This window comes from Giraffa tippelskirchi, chromosome 13, assembly GCF_054371585.1.
Source record: "Giraffa tippelskirchi isolate mGirTip1 chromosome 13, T2T-mGirTip1v1.2.pri, whole genome shotgun sequence".
NCBI lineage: Eukaryota > Metazoa > Chordata > Mammalia > Artiodactyla > Giraffidae > Giraffa > Giraffa tippelskirchi.
The window spans coordinates 66,665,904-66,690,271 of record NC_137287.1 but is presented as its reverse complement, the minus strand read 5'-3'; the positions used below and the strand labels follow the sequence as shown (position 1 = coordinate 66,690,271).

The window sequence follows — 24,368 nt, the reverse complement described above, 5'->3', positions numbered from 1 at the left end:
AGCCAACAGTGTGGCTGTAAAATCCATTGCTGAGATCTGGGAGAAGCTGAAACAACTTCAGGTGTTAGGATCATGAAAGACAACGAAAGGATGAAGAAACATTGCAGACTGGGAAAAAAAATAAGAGACTAGAACAACTGAATGCAATGTGTGATCCTGGACTGGATTCTGAACCTGAAAACAAGTTTCCCTCCTTTAGCATGGAGGACATCCAACCAGGATCTGAAGATCCAATAGTTCTGCAATAATGCTAATTTACTGCCTTTGTACTGCAATCATGTAGGAAATTTCTCTTTTTATTAAAACTATACACTAAGGTACTTAGGCTAACAGCATTATATTCGTAATTTACTGTCTAAAGTTCAGGGGAAAAAAAGACTACACACAGAAAGTGAGAGAGAAAGAAAAGGCAGGGGAGGAGAAGGGAGGAGACAAGAAAAGGCTAATGGGATGAAATGTTAACATCTTGAGAGTGTGGGTGAATAGCATAGAGAAATAATGTGTAGCATTTTTGCAACTCTTCTCAAAATTCTTAAGCTACTGTAAAGTTTAACATTTTGGGGAAAAAAATATGTTAATCCTTCTGACTGGCTGCCCAACATAGAAAGATAAAACTAGCATTACTTATAAAACTCATTAAATGGCCCCTTCTTAATTAGTCACATCTCCTGTCACTCTTCAGCTCCACCACACACACTCCAAATATTCTAAATTACTGTTCCTGAAAAGCCCTGGCCTCTCTTAACTCTCTGTACATGTAGAAGCTTAAAGCTTTAATGTAAGTGAAAGATTTCTAAAGGGAAGTAAGTACAAACACAGGAGGAGGTGCTAGGTAACTCTCAAAGCTGAAAATTAAAAATATATACATAGACAGAGAGAAGTAATGACAACTCTGTGATTAAGAGTTTTACTCCTTAAAAAAAAGAGAGAGAGTTTTACTCCTCCTTTAAGAAACACAGAAGTAGCCCAGTACTCTTCAAAGAGACAAAAAGTCCTAAACAAACGGGAAGTCCAGTCAGTTCCCTAAGGCTCACAAAACACTGACCAAAAAGCCTATCTCCCCCAACCTCCCATGACCCTAACAGTACTTATTCTAGCAGTAACTCGTTTATCTGTTACCAGTTATTAATAACAGAATGGAACCAAGGGCAAGTAAGAGGGTGGAATACAGGGCAGGAGATAAATCCCTCTAACTGAGTAGGGGACAGTTGGATTTCTGTCATACCTAGTTGGAACTGAGTATATTTCCATAAGATACACTACCACTAATAGTATTATGGATGTAAAGTACTGTAAGCCTAGTTCTATACTACTAATACAATATAAATTAGCATTGATGAGTGGGAGTAGGATAAAGTGAGGATCAAATGAACTGGTACAGATTATCTCAATGCAATAAATAACCACTGATTTCAAAACGATGACCTCCAATTTAGTCTTCAGAAAAAAAAAAATCCTTTCTGAAGCTGGGAGCCTCACAATACACCCCATGTCTCCAAATCTGATACACCTTTTCATTTTCTAACTCTCACCCATACCTGACTCTTCAGCAGTGCTTCTATAAACACAAAAAAGCTAGGCTTAAAAAAAATTCTACTTTACAATGAACACTAACATTAATGGGAAGATAGTCTTCATAAACAATAATTCATGATCCAAACTGTTTCATGACTGAATTAAGCCTCTTCTATACTAAACATAGGAGAAGGCAATGGCACCCCACTCCAGTACTCTTGCCTGGAAAATCCCACGGACGGCGGAGCCTGGTAGGCTGCAGTCCATGGGGTCGCTGAGAGTCAGACATGACTGAGTGACTTCACTTTCACTTTTCACTTTCACGCACTGGAGAAGGAAATGGCAACCCACTCCAATGTTCTTGCCTGGAGAATCCCAGGGACGGTGGAGCCTGGTGGGCTGCCGTCTATGGGGTCATACAGAGTCGGCCACGACTGAAGTGACTTAGCAGCATACTAAACATAGCTTTTAATTCATTTCATACACCTATTTTAAAACTATATATGCCAATTTTTAAATTTTTATAGAAACCATCCCTTATTCAAAGTTGAATTTCACCAGTAACTTCTCTTTCCTTGCTGGCATTTCACAGTTAATAACCAGTAGTAATATACCTTGGTCCACAAAGAAATTCTCTGAAAAGCAAAGACTTACGTATTTTTTTAATTTTCTTACAATTATATATAAAAAGTTAACATAAATTGATTTCATTTTAAAATAAGTGAGTTGGATAACACAATATTTAGTATTAAATACTCTTTATCAACACAAATATAACAATAAATATGTGCAAGAATGAATGCTGATAAAAGAACTCACAGGGAATATGATTCTAACACATCTTATGAACAATATCACCAAAATTCAGTTCATAATATATTTTATAATACTAAAATCTAAATAGATGATAAGTACTATCTGTGAAAACATTTTATAACATGATATGCATATTTTCAAGACAACAACCTACTAGATGTTAAAATCTTAAAAGAGGTAAGGAGGAATGAAGAGAAAGATAGCCTATAATATCCGATTTCTACAGCTATTAATATATTATCACTTAACATCAAGATACCATAATAAAAAAGTTGCTTCTCAAATATTCCCAAGGCAAGAAAACAAGTTTAACAATAATAATCTCACAGTCTTTAGTTATAGATTATCAGGAAATCACAAATTATTAGAAAATAAAAAGTACAAGTCAATTTTAAGTCTGATAACAAAATCAAATTGCACTAAACTCATATGTCCTAAAAGTAAATTTCAAATACTATTTACATGCTAATGAAAATAACTGCTAGAATTTAATGCTAAACAAGTTTGACTAAACACATTGTTTTTTAATCTACTATCCAATAACTGCAAAAACTCATAACATGAAAACTTTAATTCATTCCTAGAGAGAAAGAAGAATAATAAATAAATGTAGTCATCCATACTATACTGATGAAACACTGTACTATATTTAATAACTATGCTCTATAAATAACATGACAGGGCATATATCAAGATAAATGTGGTCATACAGCAAATACTTCTTTAAAGAAGATAATGCTCATGAAATGGCAGACCATAAGACCATCATTGGTATGACCTCCCTCTTTACAATTTATAATAAGCCCTATCTAAGACTTCCTCATTCGCGATTTAAAAGCTTAAAATTTCATGATGCTTGTGACAAAACCTGCTAATTAAACTAAATCTGCCATTTTTCCATCAGCAATGCAGATAATAATAGATAATAAAATCAAACCCTACTGTCACTATCACAAAACTACCTCGTTAAAGAACTCAAAATGAATGTTTACCTGCTACCTACGATCTACCAAAAACATACAAACTTAACAAATGTTCTGAAGGAGAATATGAGGTTATAATTATTATTCACTAATAACTGGAAAATTAAATTCAAACATGAGATTGTTAAGTGATTTACTTTTTAGCACAATCTGCAGAAATATGTTCCCAACTAGTTTACACCAACTGTTTAAGAGTAATACTCTTTTCTGATTGAAGAAGTTCTTCACTTCGTTGAAAATAATTCACAGTTGTATCCTTTTCCTATGTGGGCAATATGTCCTAAGGATGATTCTGTAATACTTATCATTAGTTTATTAAAAATTACTCATATCCTTTACAATAAGTAAAAATGTAAGAAGAAAACAGGTAAGTCAGAAAAAGATTAGTATTAGGCAAGCTTTTAGTCTTTTAAATAAATGACAAAATATCATCAAATAAATTGTATGACATTTGATCATTAAAATAATAAACCATTAGCACCATGGGGCAGTGGGGGGAGGGGTGGCGGCACAGGACAGTCAAGAATATATATAGAACTTCAAAACTGTTCTATATTACAAGGGAAAAGGCTGATGAGATTCTTTCTTACATATGAAATGAGTTAATAATATCTAACAACAAACCATTATTGCTAAAGTTAATCAAAGATTTCAATAGATAACCAGAGTAACACATGCAAGAAATTGCTCTCATGCCTTCAATCAAGTTTTTAGTGTTTCAAATTTTCAGTTGAAATGGACACGACCATATTCACAAATATGGCATACTATTTTAAACCTACTTTTTGACTTAATATGCAGTCAAAAATTTTCAGTACTTCAATGTTTTCATACAGCTATCAAGAACTTAATTTTATCTAAAAAAGAAAAAAAAATCTATTAAGTAGATGTGCTACATATTTAGCAACAACAAATCCACTTACTTTTTTCTCTTTCTCATGATGTTTATCCTGAGAGTGAGAGGAAGAATCACTTAAACTTTGATCATATGACCTATTAGTTCCCCGTTTGCTCTTTTTCTAAAAGAGAAAATATATATACATATAGGTATATGTATATAAAGTTTTAAATCTTTTTTGTTAGGTTAAAACCAATTCAAGTGTGAAATATTTTAAAATGTCTACTGAAGGAAAAAAAAGGCTATTTCAAACTACATAATCCAATTCAGACACCACCCATATATTATCTATTTCATTATAAAGGAAAATATAACCCTAAATCTAACATTAATGCCATATTTTTGTGCGTTTATTAAAATGTGTGAAAACAGACAATATTTTCAAATAAGCAGTGGTTTGTCATTTTATTACAAAACCACCTCATTACAGAGATCAACTATAGTTTTCAATGTCTGCTTTAAAATATAAAAGATATTTCAACAAAAAATAGAGAATACCATACTGAAGAAGAATGCCAACACCAAAAGAAAAGAAAAATTTTTAAGAGTTACTTTATGCCAGTAGGAAAAGTAAGAAGCCTTTTAATCTCACACTTTCAGTATTAAGGCATACTATTTTCTAAAAATTTGTCTCTGCAGTTCATATAGAGGAAGAAAAAAAAAGGAAATGTCAGCATTAGACTCATTCATTTTTCAAAGCAATACTAAAAGTAGCACACATTTGTTTAAAAGACTCACACAGATTCATAATAAAGTATGACAGAGTTATTTCAGGTGTTAAAACTTGGTGGTACCATAACTAATTAGTTTAAACTAGATAAAAATGACTATAAAAGATGATCAAATTTCTTGCAAACATACAGCTCATACAATCTTATTAAATTATTAAACAGACTTTTCCCCAGTCACCAAATAGGATAACAGCACATTAATAATTAACAAAGAAAAAATTCTATTTGCACAAATTCCAAAACCCATTTTCATTATTTCTATATTTTATCTGTAAGTTCTGATTTAGAAAATGAAGATTCCAATATGCTTTTAATAGCCTAAAGTAAATTTTTAATTTTACTATCTCAAAATTTCTCCTAGAAGACTTTGATGTTCTTTGACCGTCATTAAAAAAATAAATCAGTAAGTATATGTCATTTGGTATCTTCAATATCAAATAATATATATACACTCTCAATATTTTATATGCAAGAGCCAGAATACTGGAGTCATAAGCTGCTCATTTCATGAAAAAGTGTTCCTTTTCTAAAAAGAAACAGCCCTATTCACAGAGGAAAGGGAACAATAAAAAATAACAAGAAGACACTAAAGAAAAACAAAGAAGCCTTCAATTTTCAGTATACAAACCTGGTATCAACTACAGAGTGAGAAACAGACAATGGGGAATTAAAGAACTACTGATCCTTCAAACGAACAGAGACACAAAATGTACAATGATTAATCAAAGAGTACTAACTTATCCATGCTACTATGTGACAGTAAAGACTAATCAAATCTAAAATATTCCCAAAGTTGTATTTAAATATTTCTTTCTCAAGACCTTTAATGAAGAAGCTACAAAAGAGCCTTGTTTCAGTGTTACTATCTTCCAAGGAAATAAAAATGAAAACAAGTAATAAAACCAGTAATAGTAATAAAGCAAAAAGATGTGAAACAAGTGACAGGGAATCACAAATTACATAATCAAATGTCAAAAATTAAGTTAACTGAAAACAGTGGTAAATTATAAAGAGTTCTTTACACATTTTTATTTTCTACTAAATGTATACCAACATTTACTATTAACTATTAATATATATTCTAAAGTAGTATATTTTAGAATAGTCACCTTTGTAAATGAACTCAAGCAAAGCAAAATCTTCTAAAATTACTCGAGCTTTTAATTCCCAACAAACAATACACTAAGAAAACTCAATCTGGAGCAAAAGCAAACCCCCAAAAAGGGATGCTTTATAAAGACTCAAATCAAAGCTAATTATTATAATCATAAATTAAATTCAAGACAGATTCTTACCAGCTTACTAAAATGGTATTTACAGTAGCCACAATATTGGACGTTATCTGCACCATTACCTTCTTCTTCACAAAGCAGTCCGGCAAACTGAGCACTGAAAATAAAAGCCAGGTATATCAACAAAATTTAAACCATAGTATATACATGTGTGTGTGTATAAAACACTTTATGTATATGTATTTATGTATATGTGTACATATATACATAAAACTTAACATTCAATTCCAAGCATGCAGGTGTCTCATAAGAGAAAAGAAGGAAAATAAAAGGCTTCATTCTAGCTGAGACTAGGAACATTCCCCCCCATCTTTTGATTGCTATATTTTTAAAGCTATATACATGGTTTAAAATAAACTTTTTATCCATCTCTAACAAGGATATAGATTTTTGCATGCTTTAAAGTCACCAAATCGACATTAAATTTCTTGAAAGATATCCTCACCACCCCAAACTTAACACTTCATTTGACTTTCCAATCTGTATCACAGGTAAAATTAGAAAAAGCCAGGTATCTAAAGGGCTGACATGACATGTGATGGTATTCACCAATGAATCCAGATTATACTGTTAGAAGTAAAATGCTTCAAGTCATCACATAGTAGAGTAGGTAAGAAAAACAGAAGCTGTGTTTTTCTAGTCAAAAACAAGGAAGAAATGAAATTAAAACCTAAAGCTAAGATAATAATTTTTTAAAAATGAAGTGTTAATGTTTATAACCATCATATAGTCAGTTTGACCTTCCACTTTCAACATTCCAAAATTATAGTACTAGTATGTATCTCACAGCCAAAAAAAGGTCTTTCATCTTTGGGAAATTAAGTACAATATTAAGGGAATTTTTAATGTTTATTTTTTACTGAGGTATAGTTGAATTACAATGTTGTTAATTACTGCTGTACAGCAAAGTGACTCAGATATACATACATAAATACATACACACTTTTTCATATTCTTTTCCACTATATTTTATCACAGGATACTGAATGCAGTTTCCTGTGCTCTAACAGTAGGACCTTGTTGTTTATCCATCCCATATTTATTAGTCTGCATCTACAACTACTAGTCCCAAACTCTCAATCCTGCCCTCTCCCATCCCACTCCCTCTTAGCAGCCACAAGTCTATTCTCTATGTCCCTGATTAGGGAACTAGATCTAGAACCCACATGCCACCACTAAGTGTTTTCATGTCACAACTAAAGATTCTGTATGTTGCAACTAACACCAGGTGCAGTTAAATAAATAAATATTTTTATTTAAAAAAAAAAAGAACTGCTCATTTCATAGTAAATACTAAATGTGTATTAGTCACTCAGTCATGCCCGACTCTTTGTGACCCCATGGACTGCACCTGCCAGGCTCCACTGTCCATGGAATTCTCCAGGCAGAATACTGGAGTGGGTTGCCATTTCCTTCTCCAGAGTATCTTCCCAACCCAGGGATCAAACCCAGGTCTCCTGCACTGCAGGCAGAATTCCTTGTCGCCTGATCCACCAGGGAAACCCAAATACTCAATACATGACAGTTATTATCATTAATTAGTATTCTAAGGAAATTAAATTTATGTTTGTTAAATGCACAAAATGTTCCTTACAGTAGCACATATTACAAAACAATTTGGAAACAAAGTGTCTGAAAATCTGTGAAATGTTAATTAAATACCAATATCTGATAGGATATAATGTAGGCATTTCCATGCTGCTATGGACTGTATTTCTACCATCTCATCAAAAATTTTTTGTGAAAGAAATTATCAGAAAACAATGTTTCATTTAAACTGCTATTAAAATTATGCAACGAATATGTACATGGATAAAAATAAAGGAAGCATGAACAAAATAAAAATAGAAAGTCGTTTAAAAATTTAAGAAACTTTCTAAGGAATAGCCACTATAGTACAGAGAATGATGGTGATTGCTTTTTCCCCCCTCTTGAAATACAGGCAGTGAAAAAAAACACTATCATTCACTAAATTCTTACTAGTATTTTAGGCACTGCACTAAGTTTATCTACATCAGCTCTTGTAATTCTAATAACAAATCAAAGGGTAGGTAAACAACAGAAATATCTTAGGCAAAATAAAACTGAATAAGACACTAGAACCAGGGTTACTTACTGGAAATGCACTCTGGTAAATACACTCAATTATTAGAATTATTTTTATTACATAAGTAAATATAAACATAGAAACTATACCACCAAAATTTAGTTTAAGTAATATTTGGGTACCTAAGTCTTTAACTTACAAGGTATTCCCAATTTCAGTTCTGTAAAATGACAAAAACATACTTACCATGTCACATGGAAAGCCTGTCGACATCCATGTTTATTACATGTCATGCAAGCACCAGTGGCTGCTTTGCTTTCTCTTCCTTGTTCATCACAAATGTAGCAAGTCTTAGGGTAAAGAAAAAAAAAAGAAACAAAAACCTTACAAGTGCTTTATACAGATACGGATTTTATAGTTATCTTCACAGCTCAAAAATCAGGTTTACTAACTAATCTACTCCAAAATATAAATCTATTTTTTTCTATTTATATCTATTTTACAAGCAATACAAATATGAAAACATCAATAAAGACATAAATAGTCCTTGTAGGATTTCACAAGGCACAGTTTCCTAGACTCAAAAATCCCACAAGATAGGAGGAATCCTTACAGGCACTGAGGCCAGGGTGAAGAATATAGCTTATGCCACCTCGGTATTAAAATCTCTTCTCCACTATTTAACTGATTCCTGTAACAAAAATGTAAAACCAGGTGTCTTTCTTTTCTGCTGGAAATGAGCATACAGAAAGGAGTTGGATATAGGGAGCTGGGACTCAATGGGTGAAGGACAGTCCTTAATGAATGAGCAAAGTTCAGGTCATTCCAACCATTCACAAGAATCCCTTCCACATGAGCTATCAATCAGCCCTGCTAACCTGACATACTAGGTCTGGGAGGAAACGCTTTTAGGAGATCAGAGGTGCCCTCAAGAGCTACTGGCCAATGAACACTCCCAGCAACTTTGACTGACATCTACTTGGTCCTTTTTCTCAGGTGAAAATAGATGATAATGAAAGGCTAAATTATAAAAATGGCACTCTACAAGTACATAATGAATAAAATTATCAACTGACTGTAAGTACACAAAAAATTAATGCCTAACTACATATAATCAGATGATACAATTCTGAAAATAAACCCATCTGAATAAGGTATAACCTAGCCAACTTCAATAGGACCACATCTATTTTTTAACTTGGGAGAAGTTTCTCCCACAGTGCACTGTGGTGCCAAATTATACCATTCAATAATATTTACAAGAACACAGTTTCCAAAAGCCTAATATTTAGACAAGTAGGTAAATGAATTTCAACTCCTCTGCTGAAAGATAAGGATTGAGACTGAACTGAATTACAAAAATTACTTTGTATGTCTAAAAAGGAAAAACCCAAATTACAACAAAACTAACCTAGACACACTAACAATCACAAGAGCATCTCTAACTGTTCACATTACCAGAAGGCAGTATCAAACAATTAAATGGAATAATTTAACATACATATTTTAGCCTATAAATGATCAATTAAATTTTTAAAAGAAAAGTACAAAGCAGGTTGAAACAGTAATATTTTAAATGGCAAAATTCAGGAGCAATATGCAAACAGATCTCAAAGAGTATCTCAGTAACTTCCAAAACAGTTGACAGTGAAAAGACACCATCATTTGACCATTCAATAAAACTAAAAATTATGACAGATTTTACTTTTAAGGAGTTAGGCCTTCCAGACAAATGGAATAGCAGAGTGAAGAGGTCCAGGGATCCTCTCCTCAGTGAATTAAATACTTCATAGGTGAAAAAGAACCACTTAAAATCTCTGTATAGAATAAGCTGCGCGTGAGTGCATGTGTGCTCAGTCATGTCCGACTCGTTACAACCACATGGATTGTAGCCCACCAGGCTCCTCTGTCCATGGAATTTTCCAGGCAAGAATAATAGAGTGGGTTGCCACTTCCTACTCCAGGGGATCTTCCCGATCCAGGTATTGAATCTACAACTCTCACGTCTCCTGCACTGGCAGGCAGATGCTTTACCATTGTGTCATCTAGAATAAGCTACAAGGATATACAGTACAACACAGGGATAATAACTAATATTTTGTAATAACTACAATGGAATATAACCTCTAAAAATTATGCCACTATACTGAATATCTGTACCTATATAATATTGTATGTCAACTTAAGTCTCTGAAAACTGTCCTAATGGCATGCAGCAAACAGAATATTTTATCCAAGACAATCTACTAAATCTCATGAAGAACAGTGAGCATCTGTGGCACTTGAGCCATGATCTGTCCCCATTACCACCCTCACCCCCATAGCTCCCTGTGATGGCAGTTCCTTCCTGGGTAGTGCTGTCAAGAAGGTGAGGGCTCCCTCTCTCCCCTATCCAAGACTAGAGTTTTATTCAAGGAGGGTCAGGTCTCCAGTGACGCTTGTACGACTATTCATCCTGATAGCTCCTACTCACAGACTCCCAATCCTAACAATAGGCCAAGATTCCCAGTGTTCTATCAGCTTGCTCAAAGAATGGAAGCTGCATGCTAGGAGGGACAAGCTGGGCTACTTATACCCTTCCCTCCTGCCAGGACCTGTCAGAGTACAGGTGTCTGTCCAGGAGAAGCAGGGTGCTGTCTCCACCCCCAACTCCAGCGAAAGCACTAGTGCAGAGGTTCTGTCTCCACAGGGAGAAGGAAGAATCATTCTCTAGTGTGGCTACATTATCTAACATGCCTAATTTTTAACAAAAAATTATAAGACATGAAAAGAACAGGAAAAAAAAAAAGCAGGCACTGGTAACTGTCTTTAAGGGGAGTGAAGATGTTGGACCTAGGCAAGAAAGACCAATAACCAACAGAATTCTCGAGTTTAAAACTCACTAAAACACTCAACAGTAGATTTGAGTTGGCAGTAGGAAAGAATCAATAACTTTAAACACAGATCAACAGAGATTATACAATCTAAAAAAACAGATGTTTTTGATAATACCACCTAAAGAACAGTTTCAGAGAAATATGCTACACCATTAACTGCATTAACAAATGGTTAAGGAGAAAATTATGAGAGAAGAAAAAGGGACATAAACTGTATCTGAAGAAATAATAGCTGAAAACTTTTCAAATTTGATGAAAAACAATAACCAACACATCCAAAAAGCTCTGCAAACTCCATATAGGATAAACACAAACAGATCCATATTCAAATTAATGAAAGGCAAAAATAAACTCTTGAAAGCAAAATGGGCAAAATGTCTCATCACGTACAAGGAAACCTGAGGTCTTATTAGAAATAAAATGGGAGACAGAAAGCCGTGGAATAACATTTAAAATGCTGAAAGAACAAGAATCCTATATCCAGAAAAAGCTATATTGCAGAAATAAAGATAAAATAACAACAATATTCTCAGACCCCCAAAAGCTGAGATACTTTGTTTCTAGTAACAAGAACTACAAAAAGAAATTCCTTAAGCTAAAATCAAGTGACACTAGACAACCACTGCAATGTACATATAAAAACAAAGAACTCCGATTACTTACATCTCAATAAAGCTGAAATTTTTAAAAATATATATATAGACCAATTTAAAAACACACAGAAAGAGCTCTGACAAAGGCAATTCTGTAGGAAATAATAAAGGCAGTATTTTTTTTTAACCAATAAAATTCATTGTTTGTGGATAATGAACATATCCAGAATTTTCCACGGGTCAAAATCTCCTTTTCTCAGTCGAGTTTCTCTGTTCCAGGGCACAGTTTATCACTCTATACATAGTAACTTAACTAAAAACAGCAAAGGAAAACTCTGGGGACTGAAGCTCATTAAGGACTCAACACATTTTTACATCACTGATGTTTCAAAATGGCACAAGGTCATTCACACAGGCAGCTGTGGACCATTACATGCTAGAAGGCAAGCACTGGCAGGAATGAATAGGGACTGTGAAGGAATGGAGACTGCAGTGACACTGTGGGGCTTTCAGAGCCATCCATAAAGTGAGTCTTGCCTTTTAAAAAAAACACAGCTACTTCCTTCTCACTTTGTTAATTTAAAAAGTAATTACCTAAAACAATGTCCATAAATTGTACTGTTGGGACTATAACATATAGAAATGTAATATATGTGACAATGACAACACAATGAAAGAGAATGGGAATAAAGCTATTCTAGAGTAAGGAAATAATGTCAGATGGTAACTAGAACCCATAGGAAGAAATGAAGAGAAACAAAAATGGTAAACAGAAAAACACACACTCTATAAATACATTTGTGTGCGTCTTCTCTTAGTTTCTTTAAAACATGTAAGATTATATACAACAATAATTTTAACTATTTTGGGGCTTGTTTTATTATATAGAGACAAAATATCTATAACAGTAATAACACAAAAGTGGGGGGGAAAGAAAAAATAAATGCCATAATTTTTTATAACTTACTGGAGGTTAAGCAGATTCTATAAATTAAGATGAATATAATAAACCCAAGAGCAACCACTAAGAAAATAATCCAAGAAAATATAATTTAAAAGTACAATAGAAGATTTAAACCCAACCATAGTAACAGCACTGAATATGAAGGGACTGACAAACTGGATTTAAAAAAAAGGTTCCATATGCTGCCTATAGGATGCATACTTTAGGTCTGAAGACACAAGATAGTTAAAAGTAAAAGGATGAAAAAAGATATACCATGCAAAAGGCAACCAAATACAAGGCAGCTGAAGAGGTTCATTATATCAGATAAAAAATAGTCTTTGAGAGATTCTATAATAATAAAAAGGATGTAACAATTATAATCATATGTATATGCAACGAACAAGAGCTTCCAAAACACACAAAGTAGGGAAAAAGTGATTTGAAAGTTTTTATTTTCTCATTAAATAGCTGTTGGATTGAGAAGAAAAATTGTAAACTAAAGAATTATTGAGAAAATAACCCCAAACAACAAAAGTACATTTAAATAAAATATCAAGTATGTGAATAAAGTTATAATCAGAGGCAAATTCATAGCTTAAAAGTTTTCATTTTAAGTAGGGAAAAAAGTCATAGTTTGACCTAACATTTTAAATAAGAGAAACAATGTTCATATATCAAAAGGATTTAAGGCCTGATTCCAACTCTACCTAAAAAGTACAGAGCTGAGAGAACATCACTCCAAATCTATTAAGAAAAAGCCATTTTAAATTAAAAAAAAAAAAATCACAACTTTTCTTGAAACTATGGAAGATTTGCAGTTGCAAAGGCAACCAATTAGCCTGAAAGGGGACGCCCTCTCCCCTTCAGCCACCTGAAAACCACAAGACACTCGGAGACTATCCAATAATAATACAGCAACAGAAGAAGATGCGGAGGAAGAGGTGCAGCTAAGAAATCAGCTAAAATTTTAACAAACTGCTAAAGGCTGATTATGGGCTACTACAACAGTACAGAACCAGTGGAACCACAAACAGGAGTTAACACCCACTCACAGGCTCTACTCCATTAAGACTCACAAGAAGCTCTTAGGGGAAACTGGAAGCAAGGAGGCAAAACAACCGGAAAGAATCTCTATTGGTTGTGCAGGTATAAACGACAGGATTAGGTGCCACTGAGGGAAACACATGAAATCCCACCTCTTGACCAGACACTCCTTTCAAAAGCCCTGAGCATCTGAGGGATTGGCAGCAACCCTGCCACACCCAGGGCATGAGTAGACTCATAATAGTTAGGAAGACAGAGGAGAAAAATTGTTTACCCCTGAACAAGGCGCAAGAAAAATTCCTGCCCACAGGCTCTGTTAACGACATCATCAGAAACCTTCTCACACTTCAGGAGAGGCAGGAAGCTTCTCCCTCACAAGTCCTTCTAGAGATGTAAAGCAAAGTCAGCCAAAGGGAGGAGGCAATAAAATGGCAAAACCCTGAGGTCCAGGTACACAGAAAACCCCCCATGAGTCTAGACCAAAACAACAAAGAAATCAAAAGCCCAGAACATAAAATCATAAACAACAGCAATCTAGCACTAACGACCGGGGCGGGGGGGCACACAAAAGTGTGGCAAAAGGAAGAGCACAGAAAGAAACCAACCTCTGTGGCACAGAATCACCCAATACTCCAGCCCTCAACCTAAACATAACATATCATTAGAGGAATATAAACAGGCAGGGACACACCAATGGGTTCAGGAAACAGATCATCAAGCCAGCAAGAGGTCACACAATGTCACTGTCACTGCATTTTATTAGCCAAAGCAAGTCACAAAGCAGCCTGCATACAAGAGATAGGGTATTTAATGTTGGTGCAAACATAAACTGATGTAGCTACTATGGAAAACATTATGGAGGTTAAAAAAAAACTAAAAATAGAGCTATCATAGAAAAAGATACATGATCCCCTATGTTCTAAGCAGCATTATTTACAACAGCCAAGACATAGAAGCAACCTAAATGTCCATCAACAGATAAACAGATTAAAAAACACATGGTGTGGGTATGGCTGTGTGTGTGTGTACACAACGGAGTATCAGTCATTAAAAAGAATGAAATAACACCATCTAGAGCAACAATGGAGAAGGCGATGGCACCCCACTCCAGTACTCTTGCCTGGAAAATCCCATGGACGGAGGAGCCTGGCGGGCTGCAGTCCATGGGGTCGCGAAGAGTCAGACACGACTGAGAGACTTCACTTTCACTTTTCACTTTCATGCGTTGGAGAAGGCAATGGCAACCCACTCCAGTGTTCTTGCCTGGAGAATCCCAGGGACGGGGAGGCCTGGTGGGCTGCCGTCTATGGGATCGCACAGAGTCGGACACGACTGAAGCGACTTAGCAGCAGAGCAACATGGACGGACCTAGATATTATCATGCTAAGTGGATAAGCCATAAAAAAACAAATATATCACTTACATGTGGAATCTAAAAACAAATATACAAATGAACTTATTTAAAAAGAGCAACAGATTCACAGACATAGAAAACAAATCTATGGTTATCAAAGGGGAATGGTGGGATAAATTTGGAATCTGCGAGTAACATATACATACTACACTATATATAAAACAGGTAAACAACAAGGCCTTATTATATAGCACAGGGAACTATATTCATATGTTTAATAGCCTACAATATAAAAGAATCTGAAAAAGTATACATATGTATTTATACGTTATATAGATAGAATTGGATCACTCTTCTGAACACCTGAAACTAACACAACTTTGCAAATCAACTATACTTCAAGAAAAACAAAACAAACACTTCTCTTAATAGCTATCCACACATGTATGGCTGAGTCCCTTCGTTTGTTCACCTGAAAATATCACAACACTGTTAACTGGTTATACCCCAATACAAAATAAAAAACAGCTATCTACCACTAATCCTTTGGAAAAAAGATAAACGGAAGCAGGGTCAGCAACTTCTAAGTTTTCCTCTACTGTTATCGTCTTATAATTCAATGACACCACGTTTTATGGTGGGTTTGGTTTGTTTGGTTGGTCTATTATGACCCTTCCTAAACTTATAAACACTCATTCCTTCATGGCCAGTCAATAAATAAAAACTATTCAAGAGAATAAATTCAGGATATACATATCATCTGCCAACTGCTCCCTATGGAAATTGCAGCTTTCTAAACTAACAGCTTCTCTGACTCTAAAGAACCCAAGTCTCACCCAAAAAAGGTCCCAAATCCCTATGTTGCCCCAATTTTCCCATTTCTTAAAAATTACTGAAAGGTAATTAAAGGTAACATGCCGTTTATGTTTTTTAACAAAATGTTGTCAGTGAAATGAGGAGCAGATACAAGAAAATATGGGAGGTGAAAAAATAACAAGAATCTGATGACAAATGGTTCAGAAGAAACTGGCCACTCTATTTTATTGACATGTGGAAAACTTAGCAATATAAGTCGACACAGTGAATCGTCTGCAAGTGGATATACTACAGGTAAGTCTAGAAATCTTCCTTTTATCTCCCTTCTAAATCTCACAAGGTTCCAGGATTATTTATTATTCTTTGCACTGATTATGATAAAGTCTCTGAACTAATTTATTATTATCTTCTCTTTGCACCTATTACTCTAGTCTATGTTACTTTCTCTAAAATTATTGTTTGATTCTTTCTTCCACAGTCAAATTCCCTATTATTGTGCATAGCCCTTATAATATCTTTGTGTGCCCTACTCAGTTCCTTAGACAAAAATAACACCTCCTTTCATTAGGTTCTATAATACCTCATTCAGCTGTTTCATTATTTGTACACTATCATTATTATTTTCATACACTGCAGTTATATATTTAATTGACTGAGTGTCACATGGAGATAAACTCTATGTTTTACACAACTCTCAGCATCTAGCACATGCAAAGCAGGTCCATTTTAAGTGGCCAATGCATTTAAAAATAATCTCTACATTATCCTTTACCACCACCCATTAAGGACTGGTAACTTCCAAGGGAGTTTCCTGGTAGTCCAGAGGTTAGGATTTGGCGCTTTCACTGCTATAGCACAAGTTCAGTCCCTGGATGGGGAATTAAGATCCCACAAGCCATGTGGCATGGCCAAAAAAAAGACTGATGTCTTCCAAACTCAACAATCCATTTTCCAATTGTTCCTTTCATTTCAGAATTACATGTCCCCTATTAACCATACTAAATATTCATGAACCGGATATAATTGCTTTTAAGGTTTACTGTACTACAGATCATGCAGTCGCAACGAGTCAGACATGACTTAGCAACTAAACCACCACCATACAGACCAATAACCATAAACTTCCAAGAAACGTATGCAGCGTCTACATATAAGGAAAACTACAAAAAGGAAAAATATTTGACAGGGAGAGACACCGTATTTCTGGAAGGGGAGATTCAACACTGCAAAAAGATCAATTCTCCCCTAAAATGTTTCACTGTAACACCAATGAAATCAAAATTGTATTGTTAGTCCTAATGTTCATCTGAAAAAAGATATGCATGGTAATATTTGTTCTACCATGTACCAACATGTATTTAAAGCCATAGTAAATTAAAATAGTGTGCTACTAGAATAAGACTACAAAGATAGATCAGGGGTACAAAAAAACATCAGGAAAAGCCAAGAATTTAATAATCATTCAAACAGTATTCCAAATCACTGTGCAAAACGTAGTGCTGAAAAAGCTGACTAAACCATGTGGGAGAGGGAAAAGTTAGACATATATCTCAGCATATTCTAAAATTAACCTAAGTGGATAGAAGATTTGTATCTAAATAATTCATTCTTCCTTCTATACTCCCTTGAATACTTAGTCTTAAAGCCACGAGGTGGGGTGAAACATGGCAGCATCTATCCTACGAAGGGACGGCCCAACTCTAGAATCAGAGCCCCAGTAGGGGTGGTTCTCATGCAAGTGTTGGGGGTAGGGGTGGAAATAGTGTCAGAATGAGTTGTCAGAACCTGTGCAAAGTGAGGAAACCAACCATGGAAGGCAAAGAGGGGAGTTGTGGACTGAAGCTGAGCATTAAACCCCCAAAATGGTTTAAAAAGAAAGGCAGCCATGCAGGGAATCAGCAGCAACACAGAGTGAGGTTTGAGCCTAAACAAAGTTAGGATGGCCTCTGTATTACAGGATGGAAGCAATAAAAGACTTGTTAATAAAAGAGAGAATAATCAAATAAATATATTGAGGATAAAAGGAGTCAGGTTTCTCACTGTCTCACATGAGAGTCATAAAAACAAAAAGAAAATTAAAATGAACCCTGTGTTGTTAGATTAGGTTGAGGGAAATTACTAAGAAATTCCTAGAAATTTATGGTTGGATACATAAATAGACAGACACAGAAATACATATAGATATGTGTGTATGTACATATATCCAGATACTAATCAAAACTATCTATATGACCTCATCTACTTCAAAACATAAAGAAGATATAGATGTGAATGTGTGTGTATCTTTGCATCTACACACACTGAGAGGGCCTAAAAACAGTAACATCCTGTTAACACCTACCATCCTCTGGTAGTGAGCACACCTACCATCCTCTGGTAGTGAGCACACCTACCATCCTCTTCAGTTTCTAAATACCATTCTTACCTAAAAGGATTCAAAACTTCTCTGAGAAATGGTTATTCGAGGACTAAGAAAGCAATGGTACAAGATAAGCCTAGAACATACTGTCATGTCAGAAGTAAAGAAGACCTCAGAGAATGAGAGAAAGAAGTCAAAAGACACAGGAGAGCCTGAAGAGATCCCACTGACCAAAGCTGAGACAATGTAAGCATCACAATAAATGACAGTGATGGGGAATGACCCATTAAAACAAAATAGTAACACATAAGTCCTTATTAGTCCATACTGATATAAATAATTGGGAAGTGATGAAAGCGTCTCCTTAAAATGGAGTGCCAACTGATGAATGTAAATGTGGAATTAGAATACCCCCACTTGCCATCAATCGTGGTAATAGATTCATTAAGCAAAGAAGTAACAATGGATGCTAAAATTAGTGAATAAAAGGCACAAGAAACAAGGTATTTACATACAAAGTACTTCATTGTAAAATGCTTACTAATTATAATGGAAATAAAGATTAACCTCCCAGTGGAGAAATCCTGCGGACACCACCTTAACCAAGTGACCAAGGTAACATCACCAGTAATGGGAAAAACTGAAATCATGTACCACCTGACAGGATGCAATGAGAGGAACACAGCATCATTTCTGTGACATTCCTGCCAAAAACACATAATCTTAATTTAATCGTGAGGAAACATTATTCAAAACCATTCTACAAATAATTGACCTAAAATCTTCAGAAGCACCAAAGTTACGTAAGTCAGGAGACTTAAGGGACAAAAAGCAAACTGTGATCTTTTTGCTATGAAAAGACTCTACTGGGAAAACAAAAAATATGAATGAAAATTAGACAAATAATGATGACGCTTCTGGATTAGACAAATAACGCATAAATGTTAATTTCCTGATTCTGATGGGTGTATTCTGGTCATGCAGAAGTCCTCCTTTATAAGAAACACATACTATAAAAGTTATACTTTAGTGTAGAGAAAGATTCTGTGTGGCAACAAAGGCAGAAACAATAAAGAGTAGTTGTGTAAATTATAAAAAATTTTTAAACTTAAAACTAGAAAAAATTAACATGCTAGAATACCAACAATAATGACAATCATAAAGACAAAAATTAAAAAGCAAATATTAAATTATGGGCAAAAGCACTGACAGCAAGTATATAAGAAAAAAGAATAATTATCTTCAGTATAAAAAACATTTTGTAAGAAAAAATTAAAACATTACAATATTAAAATGAACAAAGAGCTATTCAAGGTCAATTAACCAATATGAATAACCTTTTCTAAAAAAAAACTTCAAAATATTTAATGTTATCAATATGGAAAGAAAATCATTCAAAGACTGCAATACTTTTCACTAAAAAGAATAGGAAACATTCTCCTAATGGTAATACACAGTGCATTTAACAGGACACAAGATTATGTTCAATCTCACATACCGCTAACGTGATTAATCAATTAGAAGTATACAGTATTTGTAAAATACACACAAAAATAAATCTAGGAGGATCTTAATGGAAAGATTCTACATGAGTTTTATCTTACATTTTTCTATTTCTCTGCATTTTCCAATTTTTAAAATAAATATAAATAATCTACATTACAAAATGTTTAATATTTTGAAATCTTAGCATTGGCTGCCATGACCCTTTCTCCACAGATGAAATAAATCAACAAGTACCTTCAGTTAAAAATGGTAACAGTATGTTTCAAGGCACAGTAGGTAATTTAAAAAAATAATAATCCAATATGCAAGAGAATGAAACAATAATATAAATGTACTAAATTAAGAAAAAGATACAAGAGAAAAAAGCAAACATTAAGATTATTTTTAAGGGAAAAAAAAAAAGAACAGTCTTGAGAGCAAAAAAATCATTTGGAGAGATGAATAAATAATATTCTGTGATAGGATTATTTTTTAAAACAGGATGTGTATCACCATAATGAATATTATACCAAATAATGATTAATTCAAATTTAATACAGTCTTAATGTCTGAAAGAATATAAAAGTCAATAATTCTTATTTTGTTTGTCTGTTATTTCTTTTTTTAAGTCAGTAATTCTTAAAGAACAATCTGTAAGGATTAAAATGTTAGGACTTTAAATACCTAGGTTAATATAAAAGGAAACATAGCTTTGCTTGTGTGCATTTGTTTTATACTCCTGTGACTTTAGTAACATATTTTAATAACTTTACCACAGTAATTATATTTTTTCCAAATCAATGGAGGCATTTAAAATTTTTAATGAAGGGCTATAACAAAATAAAATTTAACAATTCCTTTACACTTAACAGTTTTAAAACAAAAAGTTATATTCAAACATCAATAAAATAATATATACTGTACCTTATTATAACGATCATGTGGAACAGACTGTAAAACAATTGGTTCCATCGTAGAAACATTGGCAAACTGTACCTCTGGAATATACAGGGCACAAACCACATGAGCCCAACCTAAAAATAAGTAAACAAAAATAATGTCATTTTCCAGTTTCAACAAAGGTTTTTCAAACATAAATTATTAACTTTCTGAACAAATCCCTTAAATGCCCATTTAAGCAAACACACAACAAAAACGTTAACAAATTCGCACTACTAACAGTCAAACCACTACTGATAAAAGACTCTTAGTCATTTCCGCAGTTAGTGTGTGCAGTAACACAAATAAAAGGGAAACTTTGTTTTTGGCTGCTGCACCCATCCATCTGGGATCTAAGTTCCCGGACCAGGGATTGACTGAACCCGGGCCATGGCAGTGAAAGCCCAGAATCCTAACCACTGGGCCACCAGGGAACTCCCCAAGGGAAACACTTTAAAATTCAGATGCTGGCACTGACTCATTTTATATAAGAGTAAACTAAATAATTCAGATCAATACTTTCTCTGAGAAGCACAGAAAAGTATGAAGTTTTATAACTGAAAACCTAAAATAAAAACTTAAATACTTTAAATGTTAAATGTCAATATTAAATTTGTAATTGCTATACTAATGTTGATATTTTAAATACTAACATTCACTGTTTAACTATTTTAATATTTCAAATAATTGATATTAAATGTTGCTTCCTTCAGTTTTCAAAATGTGACTAAAGAAAGGTATGATGTGAGTAAAGTGCTGATGTGATAGTAAGGAATTTTCGGGGCTAAACTGCAAAAGGATGGAAGTCCAGGGCCTTAAGTACAACTCTGATCACTTTGCCACCTGGGGGACATTTGCTTATTTCAAAGAAAACAGCTCAGAGAGTGGAAGGTACTTTTGACAAACTCAGAAGGCTGAAAGTATAGGGATCTATGTCCCTGGACAACTAAGGGAAAAGAGGAACACTAGTAACTCCCTCACCCTCTTTCACTGGCAAACTGAGGGGCTGCAAGTCAGAAATGCCAATAAACTAAAAGTACACAGGCCCTCCAAGAGCCTGCAGCTGAGCTTTGATCATCTCAAGCTCAGAAATTCAACTCATGTAATCTTAAATTATCAACTGCCCCAGACACCAGACAGAAGCTAATATAAACCCTCTCTCCAGGAAAACAATGTCATTCATATGGCTACAAATAATTTCTAATACAGCGAGGAGATCAAACCAGTCAATTCTAAAGGAAATAAACACTGAATATTCATTGGAAGGACTGATTCTGAAGCTGAACCTCCAATACTTTGGCCATGTGATGCGAAGAGGTGACTCACTGGAAAAGACCCTGATGCTGTGAAAGATTGAAAGCAGGAGGATAAGGAGACGACAGAGGACGAGATGGTTGGATGGCATCACCGACTCAATGGACATGAGTTTGAGCAACCTCTGCAAGATGGTGAAGAACAGGGAAGCATGGCGTGCTGCAGCCCATGGGGTTGCAGAGAGTCGGACACAACTGAGCAACTGAACAACAACAATTTCTAATACTAGCTCATTTTCATTTTCAGCACAATGAAAAGTATGAAACACAAGAGAGACAAGACAACATGAATGAAAAGCAGCAAAAACATGAAAATCAAAACAGATTTGTATGTTGGGATTTCAGACACATTTATTTTTAAAAGTGTGCTTATTATATTTAAATACACAAAATAAAATATTAAAAATTCCTTCAAAGAACTGAAAACTCTAAATCAAAAATTACAGAAGTAAAAACAAAAATTTAAAACTAGTAAATGGGATTAACAATGGCCTAGACATATCAATAGTCAAAAAGAAAATTAGAACAAAATAGGTCAAAATAAAATACTCAACATTAGCACAGAAGTATGAAAAAGACAAAAAGAGGACAAGAAACAAAAACAACATAATAAACAGACCTAACAAGTAATTCGGAGAAGGCAAATGGCACCCCACTCCATTACTCTTGCCTGGAAAATCCCGTGGACAGAGGAGCCTGGTAGGCTACGGTCCATGGGGTCGCTAAGAGTTGGACACAAGTGAGCGACTTCACTTTCACTTTTCACTTTCATGCACCGGAGAAGGAAATGGCAACCCACTCCAGTGCTCTTGCCTGGAGAATCCCAGGGACTGTGGAGCCTGGTGGGCTGCCATCTATGGGGTCGCACAGAGTCGGACAAGACTGAAGCAACTTAGCAGCAGCAGCAGCAGCAAGTAAGTAGAGTCTCAGAGAAATATAAAAGAAATAAATGGTATGGAAGCAATATTTAAAATGATAATAATTAAAAACTTTCTAAAATAAAAAGATAACAATTCATAGATTGAATCATCACAATAAATCCCAAGGTAAATAAATATTAATATAAATCCACACACAGGCACATAATCTGTAGAACTACAGAAAACCAAAAAGAAAAATACCTGAAAATAACCAAAAGCCAAGTTATCACCAAAAGAACGGGATAAATAACAAAGCCAAAAAATATCTTTAGACAAATTCCCTCTAAAAGAAACACCAGACAATTTTCCTTGGGCAACAGAAAGAGGAAAAACAAATGACCCAAGAAGGAAGCTCCAAGATGCAGAGAAAAAATGAAGCATGATAAACACACAGGTACTTTTGACAGGGTATTGGCTGATGAAACAATAATAATACCTTCTTTCACTTAAAACACATATGACTGCTTACATCAAAAGTCTTGTAAAGTTTTCAATGTGTGTAAAACATTTTATTACTAAAGACTGGGGAAGAAGCAGGTAAAAGAGATCTATACAGTTCTGAGGTTTTCTACATTTTATGTAAAGTGGTATACATAGTAGATTGAACTATTTGTATGAAACTGTAATCCCTAGAGCAACTGCAACGGCTACATACATAATTATCAATACCTGTATATACAGAAAAGATATGGCCCAAATGGTAATCTAATAACATTAAATTTAAATGGAATTAAGTGTATTATTAAATGGATTAAAATACAATGCTAAAAACATTCATAAAATCAAAAATAAGAAAAATATCAAGGTTAAGAAGAAATAGTAGGAGACTAGTCAAGATGGAATAACAAGGACCACATTTATGCTTCTGCATGTAACAATGCATATGCCACCAATGCAAAAATTTTAAAAAGGGACAAAATAATTTAGACAATGTTGCTCAAGACACTTGAGTTTCCCTTGTGGCTCAGCTGGTAAAGAATCCACCTGCAATGAGGGAGACCTGGGTTCGATCCCTGGGTTGGGACGATCCTCTGGAGAAGGGAAAGGCTACCCACGCTAGTATTCTGGCCTGGAGAATTTGGTCTGTCTGGAAAGAGTCGGACATGACTGAAGCAAATGAGCACATCAGCAAAAATGGGGGAGCAGGCAGCTCCAAAGGCACGTTCCACCACAGAAACATCAAAAACTATAAGAACCAATTTCAAAGATTCTGGAAAAAAGAATGAAAGGCTTGCAGCAACCAAATGAATGCTAAGTCAGAAGAAAACAACTTAAAAACTGTGGGAAAGTGAAGAGTTCCCTCACCATCCAGTGGTTACGAGTAGGTGCTCTGACTGCCGGAGGTCTGGGTTCAATCCTTGGTTGGGGGAACTAAGATCCTGCAAGGGGCAAAAAAGCCAGCAAAAAAAAAGTAAGAAAGCTTTGGGAATTCTTACTTTCC

The 24,368-nt window shown here is 34.6% G+C and overlaps 1 protein-coding gene across 50 annotated transcripts in view; it reads right to left on the bottom strand.

Moving 5' to 3' along the window:
* Window positions 1-24,368, bottom strand: part of MLLT10 (MLLT10 histone lysine methyltransferase DOT1L cofactor) — a 205,848-nt gene that overhangs the window by 112,592 nt on the left and 68,888 nt on the right. For 36 of the 50 annotated variants that reach the window (XR_014073059.1, XR_014073053.1, XR_014073062.1 and 33 more), the window contains exons 5-8: window positions 20,680-20,789; window positions 8,529-8,632; window positions 6,239-6,332; window positions 4,238-4,333 (exon numbers count right to left, since the gene is read on the bottom strand). Coding sequence is in view for 34 of the 50 variants with exons in the window: in XM_081556678.1 (XP_081412804.1) it covers window positions 4,238-4,333; window positions 6,239-6,332; window positions 8,529-8,632; window positions 20,680-20,789 (404 nt within the window). In the remaining 16 variants the exon portion in view is untranslated. The remainder of the gene's footprint in view (window positions 1-4,237; window positions 4,334-6,238; window positions 6,333-8,528; window positions 8,633-20,679; window positions 20,790-24,368) is intronic. The other 14 variants (XR_014073068.1, XR_014073064.1, XR_014073069.1 and 11 more) reach the window with 1 other exon arrangement.